Source organism: Falco naumanni, chromosome 1 (genome assembly GCF_017639655.2).
Source record: "Falco naumanni isolate bFalNau1 chromosome 1, bFalNau1.pat, whole genome shotgun sequence".
Taxonomy (NCBI): domain Eukaryota; kingdom Metazoa; phylum Chordata; class Aves; order Falconiformes; family Falconidae; genus Falco; species Falco naumanni.
The window spans coordinates 85630352-85647809 of record NC_054054.1 but is presented as its reverse complement, the minus strand read 5'-3'; the positions used below and the strand labels follow the sequence as shown (position 1 = coordinate 85647809).

The window sequence follows — 17458 nt, the reverse complement described above, 5'->3', positions numbered from 1 at the left end:
GAAGGGCGCATCTTTCTGGCAACGCACGTGAAACTAAGTAAACCAACCAACTCTATTTTTGATGACCAGTACATTGTCCTTAACGCAGATAACACCAGCAGCTTCCACCCTGTCCGTTTTGAGGTCAAATAAATATCCTTACAGGTTGTGCCGACCTTACAAAGTTACTGAAAAGTATCATTAAACATGCCCATTTGGGCCACATAGCTTTATGCCAAAACTGCACCGAAGACACACGACCAGACCTGGTGTGTGAGCGCAGACCACAAACATATCAGCAAACAGGTCTTTAGTAACAATCACCTGCTAGCTGACCTTCAGGCAGAAACTCAGTAACCTGATGACGGTGACATTCCTGGCCCTGGATTGTCTGCAGCATTTATTTTGGCAGTGGTAAAGAAAATCCACCTATATATTTTGATGAGGAAGCACTGATCAGGAAACCAAAGACTTCACTCCTGTCCCAACAGGGAGGCCTGAACACCCTCCCCTGGAAACCCACACGTGCCTGCTTCACCCAAGCAACACGACAGATTTCAAAATCAAGAGAAATAGCTGCAAGATCTTAAAATCCAGTAGCATGACTTGCCTCAAAGCTGCGGCACAAGAGCAACGTGTGCCTACAGACCATGAACTTCATCAGCCCAGCAATGAGAACCCTGAGCTCCTCCCGGGTGGAGGAAAGCCAGGCAATATGCTCAGCGACTTCACAACCCATTAATGTATTCCTCAGGACACAGGATGGCTGAAGCTAAGAAACCAAAGATGCTCTGTCGAGAAACAGCTTGTGTAAGCAGTTTGTTTTTTAAAAAGAGACCAGCTTCAGAAGTAACTCTTGGGAGCCTACCAAGAAAACAAACTACATATAGTTGTTTATCTGAGGCATCACCTGGGATTTTACATTAGTTTACATAGGACCCTGTTACAGCAGTTCATAACCTCTGTTTTGGAAATGGCATGTCCTACACCTGCCAAAACACAAACTCATTTTCTGAGGCAATTGGGTTTGATGTTAACAGGAGGCTCTAGACAACCTCCTATCCAACAGCTGCTAAAAAGATGATCTTTTTTGGCAAAAGCCTAAAACTTGTACAGATGACTTAGTAACGAGCACGGGAACCTTTTCCCAATCAAGCCCTGCAAGCATTTTTGCCTCGATGCAGCTAAAAATTTAATTCCTAAGTCACATACCCTATGTGACTTAGTGTCATCCAATGATGTGGAAGAAAAGTCATGAGCTGTATGAAATCAAGTTACAGACCATGTGCAGCCCAGAGGCTCTCATTTCTGTTTCATTAACCCTCTTCCTGATACAAACAGCATCGGAAACGTCAGTGCCTGTATCAAAGTAGTCTCAAAATGGTTCTCTCTACACAAGTTATGCTGACGCCACAGATGCAGCCATCTCCACAGCAATGGAAAGGATCCGAGACAGTAGCTCAGCTCAAACTCCCACCTAGTACCTGCAGGGGTGGCCTGCAAAGAGAAAACCCCCACCCACTGCTCTCACCACCAAACACACACCGGGGGCTGCCCGGAGAGCGTTAACAGGGTTATCAGTTCGTTTGATGTAATCAACAACATTACCACATTACCGTGTGCATGTTATAATGAATGTACAGACGTCTGTGGAGTTTGACAGATGAGCTGATAGCAGGCAAGTTATAGAATCCATCTGGTTGGGAAGTCATTGTCATTTTCAGGTAAAAAAATCACATTAATTAACTCGTATCACAACTTGGTATTCTTTAGCTTCAAACTAAAACACCAGGGTAAATGGTATTCTTTTTTCCTGGAGAAATCTTGCAAAATATTCAGTACTCAACACTAATAGCAGAATGGGGGGAGGGGGGGTGGTTCTTTTTTGTTTGTTTGTTTTGTTATAAATGCATCAAGTGCTTTAGTTAAGTCTCAGAAAAAAGGAAGGAGGATTTTGCCTATCTTGCAACAAAAGCTCCCCTGAGATACTGGTCTGTTCCACATCAGGAGAGTTTCCCAGTAAATACATGAATGAGTGCTTCTATGAGAAGAATGTTTCTAAGTCCGGAGCATCAGTAAGAACTCATGAAGGCTAGGAGGACTTAAGAAGCCCCAAGACAAGGCCTGTATTTTAACTCAAGCAGGACACAGAAGCTAGAGAAGCTCAGGAAAACCCCATACTAAATTTCCACTTGCAGCTGTACCCGGAGCCTAGCACACTCAGTGGGGCACTGCACTGGTCAGTGCATCCCATGTGAAAGATGCTTACACACCACACAGGAACCTGAGGCGGGGCAGGGGGCAAACATTTCACTAGCAGTTCACAAAGGAAGAAGATTTTGACTTTGGCTATAAGCCAGTGAAGTGACAAACAAGGCCAGAAAACTCCAATGCATGTACTTGCTCCCCATCATAACACCCAGCACACAGCCATGCACACTGTCACGGCGTGCTGTGCTCGCCCCCACACAAAACCCATCCCTGGGAGCATCTGACCACGGACAAGCACACCCCCACCTCCTAACACGGCAAAGTAGGGAATACTGCCATGGCTCCTAAGCACTGATGGCACGAGCAGCACTCTCATGAGGCTCTCCCATCGTCTCAGGCACAAACACAGCATGCATTTCAGGTTATGCATACCAGGGCAGGGGGAGGGTTCCCTCAGGTCAGAGGGGTGCCATGAGTTTTCCTGAGCAGCACATCCAGCCTCCCACCAGGTACCCAAGCAATGGCACCGGCAGAGGTGACAAGCGGCGATGAAAGGACTCGCCTGGAGCCCAGAGAGGAAACTTGTGGCAGAGTCAGAAAGAAAACCCCGTTATCTCAACTTCCGGACCCCTCTGCTAACCGCCAGACCACAAAACACTTTTATTGTAGGATAACATTGCAACAAATAGCTATTTTCTGTTAGCAGAAAACCCACTTTGTAGTTTTACTTTTAAAACCCCGTTTTTACTCCAACTCTGTGACAGCCAGCCCTGTGACGTGGCATAAACAGTTTCTCCCTCCTTTGCATGCCCCAGTTTTATTAAGTAATCCCCATAAAAGCAATTACTGAGCTTTGGACTGAAAAATAACTAGGGGGGGAGGGAAAAAAAAAAAGAGAGAGAGAGCGCGAGCAAATTCTGTGTATCTTCATTTGCATATGGATTCCCTCCCTCCCCCTTTCTAAGGTTTTTGCCATGAGGTCTTTTATGTCTCTTTCAATAATCATATAATTATATGATTCCTAAAGTACACGCTGGCAACACTTCAGGGGATTTTAGTCATTACAGGTGACAAGACTTTTCTCTCATGTCTAATGCTTGCTAGGATTTCCTTCCACTTCATTCACAGATAAGACGAAGAACCAAGTGACACCCAAAACCATCTCCCAGGCAGATTCTGGGGGAAATCAGCCCCCTTCGCCCTCCATTACGGATACAGGGAAGCAGGCAGAACTGAACTGCAATGAACTTCAACTGGAACGAAGCATTTTTTCAATTAAGCAGCCCATCATTTTTCCCAGGCACCACATCCAACTATTTTAATGGCTTTCACATTTTTTCTTTAATTTTACAATCTGAAAGAAATGCCAAGGTTCCATCAAGGACCGAGAACGCCGTAATTCCATTTCTTCCAATGGTTGCAAGTTATTAACAAGCTGTCAAAACACCATAATTATTTTATATCAAGTTTGACTGATTCCATAAACATCTCTTAGCTGCATACTATCTTGAGTCTCGTTCCCCCTGAGTGCAAGTATGTGCTCAGGCTAAGTGGAATAAAGAAGCTGCACGTCCTCTTTGACAGCAGTGCAAGAGACATTTATGAGCCACCAAAAAATCAGCAGCAATAATACATTTATTAGCTGATACACCCGATAGCATTGTAAGGTTTGAGACACTTCTTCTCTTAGAATTCTTCGGGGTTTAAATGCCTCTGTACAAGCAAGAGCTACACCAGGAGAGAAACTGCAGCCACACTAACCAAAAGGAAGGGTTGAAGAAATGAGCTTGGTGTCCGTCACCACAGCCCGCTGAGTAGCCAGAAGTCCTAAATTGTCATTTGTTTCCCAACTTGGGCTGCACGCTTCCTCCTGACCTAGGCATCTCCTCACTAAGTACAGGCTAGATCAGGGATATGCTAGCATCAGAGGAAATCAATCTATATTTAAAATTGGAGAAAAACCCACCAACCAATTACAGTCCTAGTTTTACGAAGCTAGAAAAAACATCTGTTGGAGAGGAAGATAATGCAATGATATCCAACCACAGAGACTACAAACTTCACGTTTAGATTACAGGCACAAGTGCACTATATATATTTTGTTGTTGTTCTGAATGCCTCTCTACACAACCTGTTCAGAAGAGATTGAGGCAGGCTTTGGACAGAGAAGAGCCCAAGAGCAGCTCCTTTGCCCTGCTGACAGTGTCTGGCAGTCCCCAAAATAGAACATTTTACTTCAAATTGCCATGTTTGTGTGGCACAACTATAGATAGCCAGCACAAGATTAAAAAAGCTTTGCTCCGAGCACAAAGAGAGAGACAGGAATGGTGCCATAAGCCCATGTTTTGCAGCCAGTAGCACAGGGAAATCATTTTGATCCCTTCAATCCCCTTATCCATGCCAACCACTGACCTTGCAGATGCAACTTTTGTTCAAGTTTAGTCCCTTTTTTGCTTGAAGCAAGACAGGGATACAAAGGAAACGCTCTCCATTCATCTTGGAGCATGCAAGCGCAATGTACTTAGCTGCCCCCACGCTCCTTTTCACCAGGTATTTCTGAACTTCGGACTCGGTCACTCAGTACAAAACTATCAAGCTACAAAAACTGACACGCACCTGGCTGCCTGTCATTAGGGCTTGACACATCCCCTGGCCTGGCTGGGCACAGGGTAGGAGAGCCCTGCAGCCTGCACGAAGTTTGTACCTGCCCAGCTTTCACAATTGCTTGCACCAGAGGAACTGGACTGACAACTACGCACAGGTCGTGTTTTGCCTAGGCGGCTCGGAAGCTGTTTAACAGTCTCCTTCATTTTAAATGTTTTGGATTAATAACATAAAGACTGATCCTCCTTTCAGCATCTGATCAGTATTCTTAGTAGTTCATTAGTTTTGGAAAACACTATTTTCCAAGAAGAGGGAACAGGGCCAGTAAAACAACACTGTTTTACCAACTCTGTTCTCTCTGTAAGGAGCACGGCTGAAGCGGTCACAGCCCCCGTTGTGCTGAACACAGCAGAGCCAGAAGATATTTAAACAGCAAGAGCCACTTCACCTACATAAAACTCTTTTATACCTTTACCGTGATAAACTGGAGGCATTAAAGTGCAGTGAATTGGAAATTGTTCTCACTTACAGCTGGATGTTCACATACAACTGATACCAAGATGCACGTCCTACAGGCTGTATTTCAAATCTTTATTTTAAAAAAAATATTGCATCAAGCAGGACACAGCGTTTCAGTTCTGCTGATACTGTTCGCTCTCAAGTACTTGCCGCAGCACTACAGACTACCCTGTGCTCCCCACAACCTGCATCACCAGGACAAAGAGCAGAAGCTAGAGGAGCTGAAGCAGTAAGCGCCTTTCCGTAGCACTTTCCCCAGCCAAGGTGCACAGGGGTTTAGGATCTATATGTACGCAAAACCCACCAGGTCTAGTTAAGCCTGGTGCAGGGGGAGCAGCCTGCAGTGGCTGTGCCTGGAGATTTCAACACCTCACACCAACAAACAGAAAGCAGGAGTATCCCAAGAGGGGGAAAGAAAAGCAACCAAAAAACCCCTTCACCCCAAAACCTTTCTATCAGTGTAACTGTCTCCAACCTGGGTATTGTACCTCTGTACCCTGAACTTTTAAAAAGGTACAGTTCTATCAGCCCTTCTGCAGGAATCTATCAAGGAAACAGTGAAATACACCAGGCTGACCTCATCCTACCCGGCTCCCTTGTTCACTGGTATTTTCCCAGAAAGTGACATTGTGATAGTCAGTCTCGTTCTGTGAAATAATTGAGATAAATAGTGCACCTTCTTAGCATACTGAAAGGACAGTAAAGTTTTCAGTTCTTACAAGAGGTCAAATGCACTACCGCAAGCACACATTAAATTGGATCTAATATCATCTATTATTTCGGTAAAGTGGAACACTAACTTTATTACATCCCTTTTATTGAAAAAAAAAAAATCTTACCTATGTAATCGAGTACCTTACAGTTCTTAAATATGATATATTCAATATTTTTCTTAATTAATTATAATTTACCTTCTGCATTTCTCTGTGGTTGCTGGTCCACCTGACATTTCAGCAAGCTTCATCTCATGTTTTACCCCAGGTTTCAGACCACTGAAGAAAGGCTGAGCAGTAATGCTACAGGCAACTATTCTGGAAAAATTGGGAAGATATCAAGAGATCTTTCAAAAAACCCAGATGAGGCAGGGTCAACTGCACTTTGAGCTAAAAATGAGACCTCAGGTGGGGAAGAGGGTGACCCCTGAGCTTGGTGGGGATTTTCACAGCCAAGTATGAGGTAAGCAAGTTTCCTTTCTCCGATGCCATGGCAGCACTAACAGTGCCCAGAGCTCAGCTGCAGGCATCGCCCCGGCCAGGGGCTGCACCCGCTTGCTCTCCTGCACACAACACACCTGATGGTCCCCACAGCATTTACTGACCAGGTGGAGAACTCCAACAAAAGAACTGGATCCTTCCCCTCGCTGCTGCCCGTCGCCCGACTGTAGTTTACAGGGAACCCAGCTCCCCGGGTTCCTGGCCCAACCAAGCAGGTATTTCAGGCTTCCCAGAGCTCACCTCTCTCTTTCAGCTCTGCATTAACCACCTCTTATTCTTTAACGACAACAAAAAATACCTTAAGTACCTGCTTCGGACAAGATGCAAAAAGAAATCACCAGCTAGGAGAACAAATCAATGGAGACTAGCAAGCCTTCAGGAAAGCCAAAAGGCATTTAGAGCCTTTAGAGCACCATCCAGAAAATCATTAGCTTTCCTGAGGTTAAAAGCACTGTTTAAAAGAAATAATCGGCCATCAGAAACACTAACTTGATACACCATCACTTGACAACCAAGTAGAAGGGGAAAATACTTAAATACCTAGAAACTTGTTTTAAAACACAAGACTAGCTATGGAAAAAACTAAGCTGCACATACAGAGATACAATGATAAATGAGAAGTTACATAGCTGGGTCAGTGGAACTAGCACAAAACCTTTGGAACAGGAAGCTGCAGTTAAATACACTGGTTTTCTTATCAATGAGAGATCAGAGCAACAGTAACAGAATAATGTACAACACACATGTGAAAACAGCCTTATCAAGATAACAGCTGAAGAACTTATGGATTCTGTCCAGAAGTCTACTGTCACCATTAGGCTTTTGGAACTCTGCTATGCTCAAATGCAAGCCACAGAGAAGGGGCTGCCATTTAGCACTGCCAGACCTCTGGATAGGAGCAAAAGTAAGAGTGGGCAAAGTGTTAATCTCCTTAAGGTTTGCAACCAGATGCAGTCGGGCCCTAACTCAGCAAGCAAGGGCAGCATCTCCACCTCAACACAACGTCCATGAAGTCAAGGTCTGCCTCTTCTCAGCTCGGGGATCTGCATCTGTACAATGCATTGCTCCACACACACTTGTGAGCAGATTCTCCACAAGACTCTATAAATAGGTTAAACATTCCTAAAAAATGCATACGCACACACACCAGGAAACTTAAAATTTCCATACAGTGTTCCAAAGCTTTGCTGGAATCTTTAAAAATGATAAACAACAGCCAAAAAGAAAACACAACCTCTTGTCTTTCCAACTACTTTGGGAGAACAATTGCTCTCAAAGATCGCATTCATTAACATTCTGATGAAGTTCCCTTTTAGCGCTGTTTTTCATACTTGAAAGGAACAGCTATGATCAGAGAGAGCCCTCAACTACCGACTCACTCATTTAGATTCTCTCGCTCTGATTCACCAATCACCTTCAAGAATAATTAGCAGCTTCATCTGAACATAATGAATATACACACATGCTCACATACATACCATTCATTTTGGAAGGCAGCGAGAAATCCCCCGTTCCTCAGCCCGCCAGTTTTCCTGACCCCAGCACGGGACCCACCTCCTGGGCAGCACCATCACCTGATGGCTTTCCAGCAGCTGCCCATCTTGCTGGCCACCTCACACCAGCAGGTCAGGGCTAAATTGCCAACTCCAAAGTTGTGTTTGGTGGCTGGGTATTAAAAAAAAAAAAAAATCACCACACATCAAAACAAAAAAAAAACCAAACCACCACTACACACATGCACGTAACCCGAGTTGGAGCCAGACTTGTACACGAAGATTCAGAGGAAGGAAGGGAAAGGGGAAGTTCTGACTTCTTATGCACAGAAAGAAGCTGCTGCTGGTTTGTCTGTGGGCTTTTTTTCCCCCCTTAATTTAAAATATTTATATATAATCAACTCTGTCTTTACATGAAAAACAGTAGGATAGGGGATTCGGAAAGCATCACCAAACAAGATGCAGTATTTTCAGATGACAAATGCCAAAGGAAATGTTGCCACAGGAGTTAAATCAAAATCCAGAATGCTTAAAAGTCACACCAAAGAAATAAAGGAGAATTCATAAAGCCACCCCTCAGTATTAACCTTAATCGCTCATATCCTAGGCCAATATGAAGGAAAAAAAAAAGGGGGGGGGGGGGGGGGGGGAAGATAGTATTTATTCTGTAAAGCACCCTCATTTACAGGAACACAACTGGGGAATGTTTTCTTCAGTGGGGAAAGTGAATTCACAATATTTTGAGACAAAAAGAAAACCAGGCAAAAAACCACCTTATTTCTCCCAAGTGTTTCTACCATGAAGTTCTGCCTAACCATTGAGAAATTTAATTTCCAAGGGGAAGTCCAAAGTTTAGCTAGCCTATTAAACATAATCACAGATCACTGTAACATCAAGTGACAAACAAACCTAGAAGAACACCACAAGAAAGTATCACAATCAACAACCACATAGGCAACAAGAGCTCCTTTGGGGATTAGAAGCTAAATAAAAGAGACTTTCTTAGTTCAGTACTGTCCCTAGGCTGCGTACTCACTTTTATTCTTTCTCCCCGCTCACAAACACAGAAGGTTTAAATTCTTACTTATTTTCTAAATATCATCACAGCAGATTTTAAGTCCTCTTATAAAAACAAATACACACTGAAACAGAGATCTCCTCCAAAGCAGAAGAAAACCACCTGTTGCAGTAAAGTTCACTAAAAACACAGCTCCACACCACACAAAGTGACCATGCTGTTTCAGTCATTTCCATGGGCAAATACTGCTATAAAGTAGTTTTGCCTTAATAATCCCCTTCCCCTGCTGCTGCATAAAATCTGCCAGGTATCACCCATGGTCAAAGGCAGGGCTGTGGGGAAAGATCCACAGATCTTTTTCTCGGTTTTAGTGTGACTGGGAGTTATGAAATGCCCACGATCATTAGGGCTCTCCCAGAACCTGGAATTACAACATACCGCCTGGTTCAGCACCTGAAAGAAAGAGGTGAATTCTGCTCACGCTACTCCCTCTGAGGTACCAACTACCATCCAAGCTGCCAAAGTACACGCATTCTCTTATGTGCTAGTAAATACAGTAGAGATCAATTAATTTCAGGTGGTACTGAAGTACTTTGCAGGAGTTTGAAAAGGAGGGCTTCAGAAAGACATGTGTAAATATATTTTTTTTTACAAAAAAAAAAAAAAAGAAAAGAAAAAACATAAGTGCTTCCACAGACAGACATGCTTTGGGGTGGCAGAAGTTTAAGGTCACCTTCTGTCCTTGTGTGCCCTATTATCAAGGTTACAGTTTGGTTGATTTGATAACAAAAATCCCATTCCCCATCAGCCCTGGAGGGACCGCACTATCATTTGAATTCTATTTCCTGATAATGTGCTCATCATGGTAGAAAATTTCTGCAGGAAGATGAATTTTACTTTCTTCACTGACAGCTCAGTAGAGACTCGGGGTTTAATTGGACCTATCTGCTGATCCATATTTGACTAAGAGCACACCCAAGAAAAAAAAAAAAGATACAGACAGGTCTATGGCTTGTTGCAGAGGCACCCGAAAGCGGATTGCTTGCTCATTATCGGTTCTGCGTAGACAAGGTAGTTGGCTTTCATGTTAGGGCAACCCCCCACAAACAGTGCCATGCAAGGCCAAGAAATAGCCACCGCCAAGCCAACACAAATCATCTTCCCACGCAGGTACCCACATGCCTCGCACTGCTCAGGGACTAAGCACCCCTCCTGAGCAGTGCCCAGCCTCCACCACTCTGACACTGGGGCAGATGGCCAAGGCCACCGCTGACACCTCTGCGGGAGCACACTGACCACCTCCACAACTTTGAGAAGTTGGTTCTACCAGCAAAAAAGTCCCTGACAGCCAGGGTGCCAGCGGAGCGCGAGCCCACAGGCCCGCGTGGTGGGCAGGGTGGGCTAGGGGGAAGCAAAGCCCATGACCAAAGTGGGACCTCAGTGTCCGGGGCAAAGATGCCAGAGATCCCAGGGCAAACCTGGGATTACTCATTAGCCTGCAGAGAACCCCTTAGTCACTGGGACGCGGGTTAATAGATACACAAGTGATAGGAAATCCGAAGTAGGGACAGCACCCAAAACTTTGCCCACGTTTTTACCACGGTGCATCGAAGAAAGCAGGAAAAGGCACCAGTTGCTTGTATTTAGTGGGGAATTCAAGTTATGATGCCCATCAAGTGACTTGTTGGGTGCTTTCTCTCAACAGCTCACTTCTTCCCCTCGTACACAAACAAAACAAAAATCAAAACCCAAAGTTAGTTTGTCAATGCCCCTCTGAAAATATTAAATTTCCTGCTCTGCCTAACTTAGCTCAGACAAGGCAGGCAGTATTTGCTCAGCAAATATTGTTTGTAATAAGTTAGACAAGCAATATTTTTTGCCAGCCTATTAACACCAGAAAAATATGTACAGTCAACAAGAGATGAAGAATTTGTTCAATTACTTCAAAAATGGGAATTACAACCAAGGGATTATTATCCATTTAAACATCTCTTTTCCACAAAATGTCAAACACTAGCCATTTGCTAACAATCTCCGGAGACAGATAAAGTAACATTTTGGCAAACCAAACACAAACTCCTAGAGGCGGGGGGCGGGGGGGGAGGGCAGGAAAGGGGGCAGGGGGGTTGCTCCACCATTTACAACAATACCGGACCATCCCAACAAGCCAGGAATATTTTGCAGCCCTCCGCCAGCCAATTAAAACCCCAAACAAACATCTGACTCGCCCTAAGCGGTAGTTAACACCAGCCGGAGCCGGGGGCGCGGGGCTGGGCAGGGGGGGCAGCAAGTCGCCAGCGGGGCCGCGAGCACCCGGGCTGGCTCGCCACCCTCCTGACCGCAGCCCCGAGAGCCCTCCGGGCTGACACCAGGATTAATGCACATTAATTGCTATTTGCAAAATTCAGCAGCCTGAAAGCGCCGCGCTTCCTTTCTCATTTTTTTTTTTCGATTATTTTTTTCCTGCCATTTCCCACCGGCGCAGCCCCCGCTCCGCAGGAGGGCAGCCCCCCCCCCCGCCCCCGGCTCTTACCTCCAGGGCTTCCAGGGTGTTGAAGCTGGCTATGGCGAAGCCATCGATCAGGTCCTCCTCCTGGGAGCTGGACTCGCGGCGGCGGCGGCGCGGGGGCCGTGCGGCGCGGGCGGCGGGCGGCGGGCCCCGCGGGGCGGTGCAGTTCTGGCCGCCGTTCTCCTTGCCGGGGCTCGGCTCCTTCTCGGAGCCCGAGGAGGGGCTCTGGTTCCGCGGGTCGCGGGCCGCCGCCTCCCGCCGCCGCACGCGGTCCCGCTGCGACCTCGACCTCCGGCTCTGCCGGATTTTCCCATCCATTGCCGGAGAAGAAGCAAATAAAAAAAATTTAAAAATAATAATAATTAAAAATAAAGGAGAAGGCCGGGCGCGGGGGGGGGGTGGGGGCGGGGGGGCACGAGGAGGGGGGGAGAAAAGTCGCCCCCCTCCAACTCACCACTTCCCCTCTCCAAACCCCGGAGCCCTTAAAAAAATAATAATAATTAAAAAATAATAAAAAAATCAACAACAACAAAAATCCTGCTGTTCAGACCCTCGGATCCAGGGCGATGGTAATCCACAGAGCAAGGCTGGGTGGCGGTGGCAGTGGGGCGAGCGGCACACACACACAAAAAATATTAAATCCACGGAATGACCTTGACAAATTTCCACCCCCCGCCCCCCCCCCCACCCCCCCAAAAAAAGCAGAGACGGGAAGAGGAGGGGAGGGAAAAAAAAAAAAAAAAAAAGAGGGGGGGGGAAGATCTATCTGGATCAGGACGAGGACACCTCGGGTTCACTCGGCGCGGAAGAGAGGCAGATCCAGGAGGCTCGACCCAGCTCGGGATAATCCAGGCGCGGCGCCCCCTCCCCGGGGGCAAGCGCCGCTCCGGGGCCCCGCTCCGGCCGCCGCACGCCGCGCCGGGGGGGCCGCCGCCGCCGCCGCGCTCGCCGCCCAACTTTCTTGCCGCGGAGCGGAGCGAGACAATCCCTGGGCAGCCCCCGCCGCCGCCCGCCGCCGCCCGCCGCCGCCGCCGCCGACGACCCCTCCTCGCCGGGCGCCGCCGGCGGCTCGCAGCCCCCCGCCGGCGCGGCGCGGCGCCCCCGCCGCCGCCGCCCGCTGCCGGATGGCGCTCGCCCGCCCGCCCCAGCCCGGCCGCCCGCGGCGCGGCGCAGCCCCGGCCCCCAGAAGCGGCTCAGTCGGCGCTGCCCGGATGCCGCCCCATTCTCCCCGAGCTGGGACGCGGCGCTAGCACCGCCCGGCCGGCCGCGCATGAGCAGGGCTGCCAGCTGCGCGTCATTCCCCGGCGCAGGCCCGGCCGTGCCCCCGGCCCCCCCCCTTCCTCCTCCTCCTTCCCGCCCCGCCGCCGCCGTCGCGCGGCTCCCCCCCCGCCACGCCTCAGCGGGGCGGCGAGGGCACCGCGGCCCGCCCGCCAAAGTTTGCCCCGGGCCCGGCTCCCGCCCCCCGCCCCGCTTTCACCTCACGGGGCCGGCTGCGTCCCGGGAAGGGGAGGGGGGCACGGCCGGGGGTCAGGAGGAGCCGGGGGGGTGAGCTGAGGGATGGGCTGGGGGTCAGACATGAGGCAGGGGTAAGGGCCGAGGGGCGAGCCGAGGGGCGCGCTGGGGGCCGAACGACGAGGGGTGGGCCGGGGGCTGAGGAGAGCCCAGGGGCGCGGGGACAGCCCAGGGGTGGGCCGGGGGCTGAGGAGAGCCCAGGGGCGCGGGGACAGCCCAGGGGTGGGCCGGGGGCTGAGGAGAGCCCGGGGGCGCGGGGACAGCCCAAGGGTGGGCCAAGGCGACGCTCTGGGGGTCAGGGGACGCGCTAGGAGGTCGAGCTGGGGCTGAGACAGGAGCCGGCCGCCGGCGCCGTAGGTGGGACGCAGAGCAGCCGAGAGCCTAGGCCCACGCCATGGGGTGGAGGCCGAATCCCTTCCCGCCCGCACCCCTCCGTGCGGCTGCGGCTCCCTCGCTGTTCCGGGCCGCTCCCCAGGCCGCCTCGGCCGAGGCTCGGGCCATGGGCGCTGCCCCTGGGCAGGGGACCGGCTTGGTGGCAGCGCGCAGCCCTGGGGACAGCACTGCGGTGTGCCTGCGGCAGGGTCCCGGTGTGGAGCACTGGCTGGCCCACGTATCGCAGTGGGAGTGGGACGTAATCCTCCTGTTATCATCGTTTATTGCATGCGGCCAGATATTACTGCACGTTACCATCGCTCCTGGGTGCTCCTTTCCTCAGCCCTGGCTGGCTTTGCGCCATTTGATGGCTTTGCTTCATTCCTTAATGTCTTCTTCAGCTGCTTTCCCGTTCCCTGGGGGTAGCCCCTAGTTCTAGACACGAGAGAAGTCAGAAGGAAGTTGTGAAATAAACCTAAAGAAGTCCACTGAGCTTCATAAATAAGCAAGGGGAAAAAAAATACATGGAGGAGATTCAGTGGAGCCATGGAAGTAAGGGAAGCCAAAAATTACTCCTGCCACCTGCTCCTACTTGCGTTCCAGTTCGGTCTTCGCCAGCGATGATGGCTTCCTCAAGCCGGGGCCCTCAGCAGCAGCAGCAGGTTGGTGGCTGTGTGTCTTAACACACCCATTGACATCTTCAGCGTGAGGGCCGCAATGCCCACCTTCCCTCAGTTTTCTTATATTCCTGATCTAATGGTAGTAACGGGGGCAGTCAAAAATCAGCCTCCTTCCACCTGGCCCCGACAGGCTCTTTTTAGAAGGGTTTCTGGTGCCTGGTGACAGCTTTGCCCTACCTTACTTAAACAGAGCTAAAATAAATACCATCCTTTTAAAATGTAGCACAAAAACATAATTTAAATTTAAGCAATTTAAAACCAAATGTAGAAATCCCATGTATAGTACAAAGCCTCTTCATGCAAATAGCCGGTCATGCATTGCATGCCTCAGTCACACTCGTATTGGTGTCATTTGTGTCCTAATAAAATCCTATAATCTTGTGCGTGCCAATTAAACAAGGAAGCTGGCTAAGTGTAGCCACTTCCTTAGGTAATTACAGGCTAGTGGGGAGTCAGACAGTTATCTGCCGTGGGTTTTGCTGGACTGTGGATTTCCAGCGGGGTATTTTCTCTCCCATTTCTTTAAGGGACAGTACTATAATTTGTTAGATGTATGGTACTTTAAAGCTATAACCAGGATCTAGGGGGTGGTTGTTAATGAAAGATCTGGAGTTAAGATATACCCAGTTAAACAATGGATTGAGCTTAACAACTGTATTTGCTTTACCAATATTTTAAGAGTCACTTTCTAGAAAAAAGCGTTTACGCTCAGTTCAGCAAGCTGTTTTTACATTTGTGAGTCAGTCCTTTAGTTTACAAGGTAATTTCTATGTCACTTATAAGTACATCAGAAGTGAAAGTCACTAGAAAAGATAAGCTGGGGACTTTTTAACATTTCCCTTAGTAGTGCTCACTTCCATCCTGTTGTGTTTTAGGTCCTCCATCATTAATATGCATTTCTAGTTCTCTCCTTTTTTTTTTTTTTTTTTTTTTTTCTTCTCCTATTCACTCCCAAATTTGCTGACCAGGACAGTGGAAATTGCCTGTAACGTTCCATTTTTTTATTCCTGTCAGCAGGGTCATCAAGATTCTCATCCTGCTTACATGTTTACGTACAGGAGTTTAGCATCACTGTGAATGTAAACCAAAGGTGCCTTCTGGGGAAAGTTGTGACTTCAGTTTCTGTCTTTTCCCCCAGTTAACTCCACAGATCCAGCAGCACTATGATTATCCGTGGTTATCCCCAATTTTGTATATACCTACATTTTTGTTGAAGAATGCAGCAAAAGGGTCATCCAAAGGAATTAACAAAATCAAACAGTCCGCATGTGAAAGGATGCCTCTGTTTGAAACAGCATCTCTGAATCAGTCATGCCTTTCCTTCCACCAAGGCAATTTCACGTTTTCAATAGAAGGCAGAGCTACAGTGATTTCCCCCCCACACCCCCCACCCACCCCCAGCATCAAATGGCTTTCTGCACAATGATATTCATCATGTTATAACTCTAGGTGAATGATAATGGATCAGAGGGAATGAAAACAGATGGATGTTAAAGCAGACAATTCCCTGCCACAAACCTGGGAGCCCTCCACTGCTGCCTAGTCCGTTCATTCAGTTCATAATTGTATTAGACATTCCAACAATAGAGAGGCCTTCTTCATTAATCCTGAATTTACTGAAAAGAAGCTTTGCAGACTATAGCTCTTTCGGTGCTTAGACAACACCAGGCAAAATTTACCACAGGCTTAAATGGATAAAACTCAGCTAGATAGAAACTAGCACAGAACATTCCAAAAGAAGCAAGAGAGACGGGCCAGCGAGACAAGGAAGGAGGAGAGCCTAGCAGCAGCGCTGCAGGTGGATAGGAGACACTCGGGTACCGCTGCAGCTTAGATGATGCCAGGGAAATTTAGAGAAAAGCTTTCTTCTTGCTGGAGTGCAGGCGTAGCTGAGCTTACCGATATTGCACCTGTGCTTGATCTAATTTTCTCTTTTCAGCACCCAGCCTACAGCTGGCCACATGAGCCAGTGCATGCCAATCCCTGCCATGTGATGGGGCACAACCTTTTTGTAACCCTGGTCTGCATCAGGTGACTGGGGCTAAGCAATACAGATCAAGTCTCTTACCAGCTGTCCTGTGAGTCAGACCTTGATTACAATATTGACATTAACATTTTAATCGCATGCTGCTGCAGATTTTAATTACCAACTTGCTCTGCCTTTGCTTTTAGAGGATCAAAAATGAGACCCTTGTTCGTAGCTTGAGCGAGTACAGCATCAGAACAGCGGCTGCCGTAGAGGTAAACATGGCATTGCTCACGCCACGAGCCTGCCCCTGGACGTTAACCTTGCTGGCACTGGAACACCTCACTGGAAAGGGACTTTGTTCTCAGTTACTCTGTTCCTGTGTCTGGGGCAGGACTGGAAGTTATGAAAAGAAGTGAAAGGCAGTGCTTTTGTATTCTCTGTAGCCTGAGGCGATGTGAAAATCTACCCAGTCCTTGTCTAACTATCATTTTTGGATTCCCAGGGACTTTAATCAGAGCAGAGTAATCCAGAGATGTTCCCTTCATCCTGTAGAGCTGAAAACTGCTTTGTCCTGCTGTTATACTTTCCCTGTCTTGTGCCATCAGAGCAAGGTGGAGAAACTTCAGTGCAAATGAGAATTAGGCCCCACATCTCTGTTGTTCCCCTCACCCCAAGCATACTCCGCAGTCTGTTGCAAACGCTGCCAGCTGAATCTGTGAGGCCTTGCTCGGTTAAAGACTCTCATGTCCAAGGTGGAGGGATGCCCAAAAGGTCAGAATAAATAAACTGAATACAAAATTGCTTAAGGCAATAAAAAGACATCACAGGCTTTCATTGCAGTTCTCACATGCTTCCAAGATGTTAAATAAGCTGGTGGTTTTTGCATTGCTGGGCTCAGCCATTTTCTGTTGCTTCTCCCCTTGCTACCCCAATACTTTGCTAAAACGATCAGGTCTTAACTGCTTGGTATCCTTCTGAAAAACACAGGCTGCCTTTACCACTTGCTTCATCATGGTCATTTGCACTGAAAATGCATAATCACTGTCAGAGTACAAAGAATCATTACGAATAATTAGTTACTTCCAATATGGCAAGTCAGTCTCATAAATCTTGAATATTTGGCTTTGGTTTTGGAAAGAGATTCCTTAATGGCTACACTTGTGAGACTCTGTTAATTGATATAAAATTGTATTCAAAATTAAATTTGTTTTAACAGATCTAAATCACCCCAATAAATCAGCTTCAGCCTATCTGCATTACGGGTTCAAGTACGCTTTTTTTTTTTTTTTGCCTTTGGGAGAAAGTGTGTGCTTGCAATCAACACCTAGAGGGCTGGATCTGACCCTCCCCTTGTTTACTAACAGCTTCCATTTGCTGA

General features: G+C 47.9%; 1 protein-coding gene and 1 long non-coding RNA gene across 18 annotated transcripts in view; one reads left to right on the top strand and one right to left on the bottom strand.

Annotated features, from left to right (window-relative positions):
• Positions 1 to 12245, bottom strand: part of FBRSL1 (fibrosin like 1) — a 547437-nt gene extending 535192 nt beyond the window's left edge. For 9 of the 17 annotated variants that reach the window (XM_040602430.1, XM_040602491.1, XM_040602507.1 and 6 more), the window contains exon 1: positions 11572 to 12245. In XM_040602430.1, coding sequence (XP_040458364.1) covers positions 11572 to 11865 — 294 coding nt within the window. In that variant the 5' untranslated portion in view covers positions 11866 to 12245. The remainder of the gene's footprint in view (positions 1 to 11571) is intronic. The other 8 variants (XM_040602472.1, XM_040602481.1, XM_040602544.1 and 5 more) reach the window with 1 other exon arrangement.
• Positions 2678 to 10950, top strand: LOC121092111. Its single transcript, XR_005829197.1, has 3 exons — positions 2678 to 2888; positions 9088 to 9090; positions 10936 to 10950. It is a non-coding gene; the product is annotated as an uncharacterized LOC121092111 (long non-coding RNA).
• Positions 12246 to 17458: the final 5213 nt, after the last annotated feature.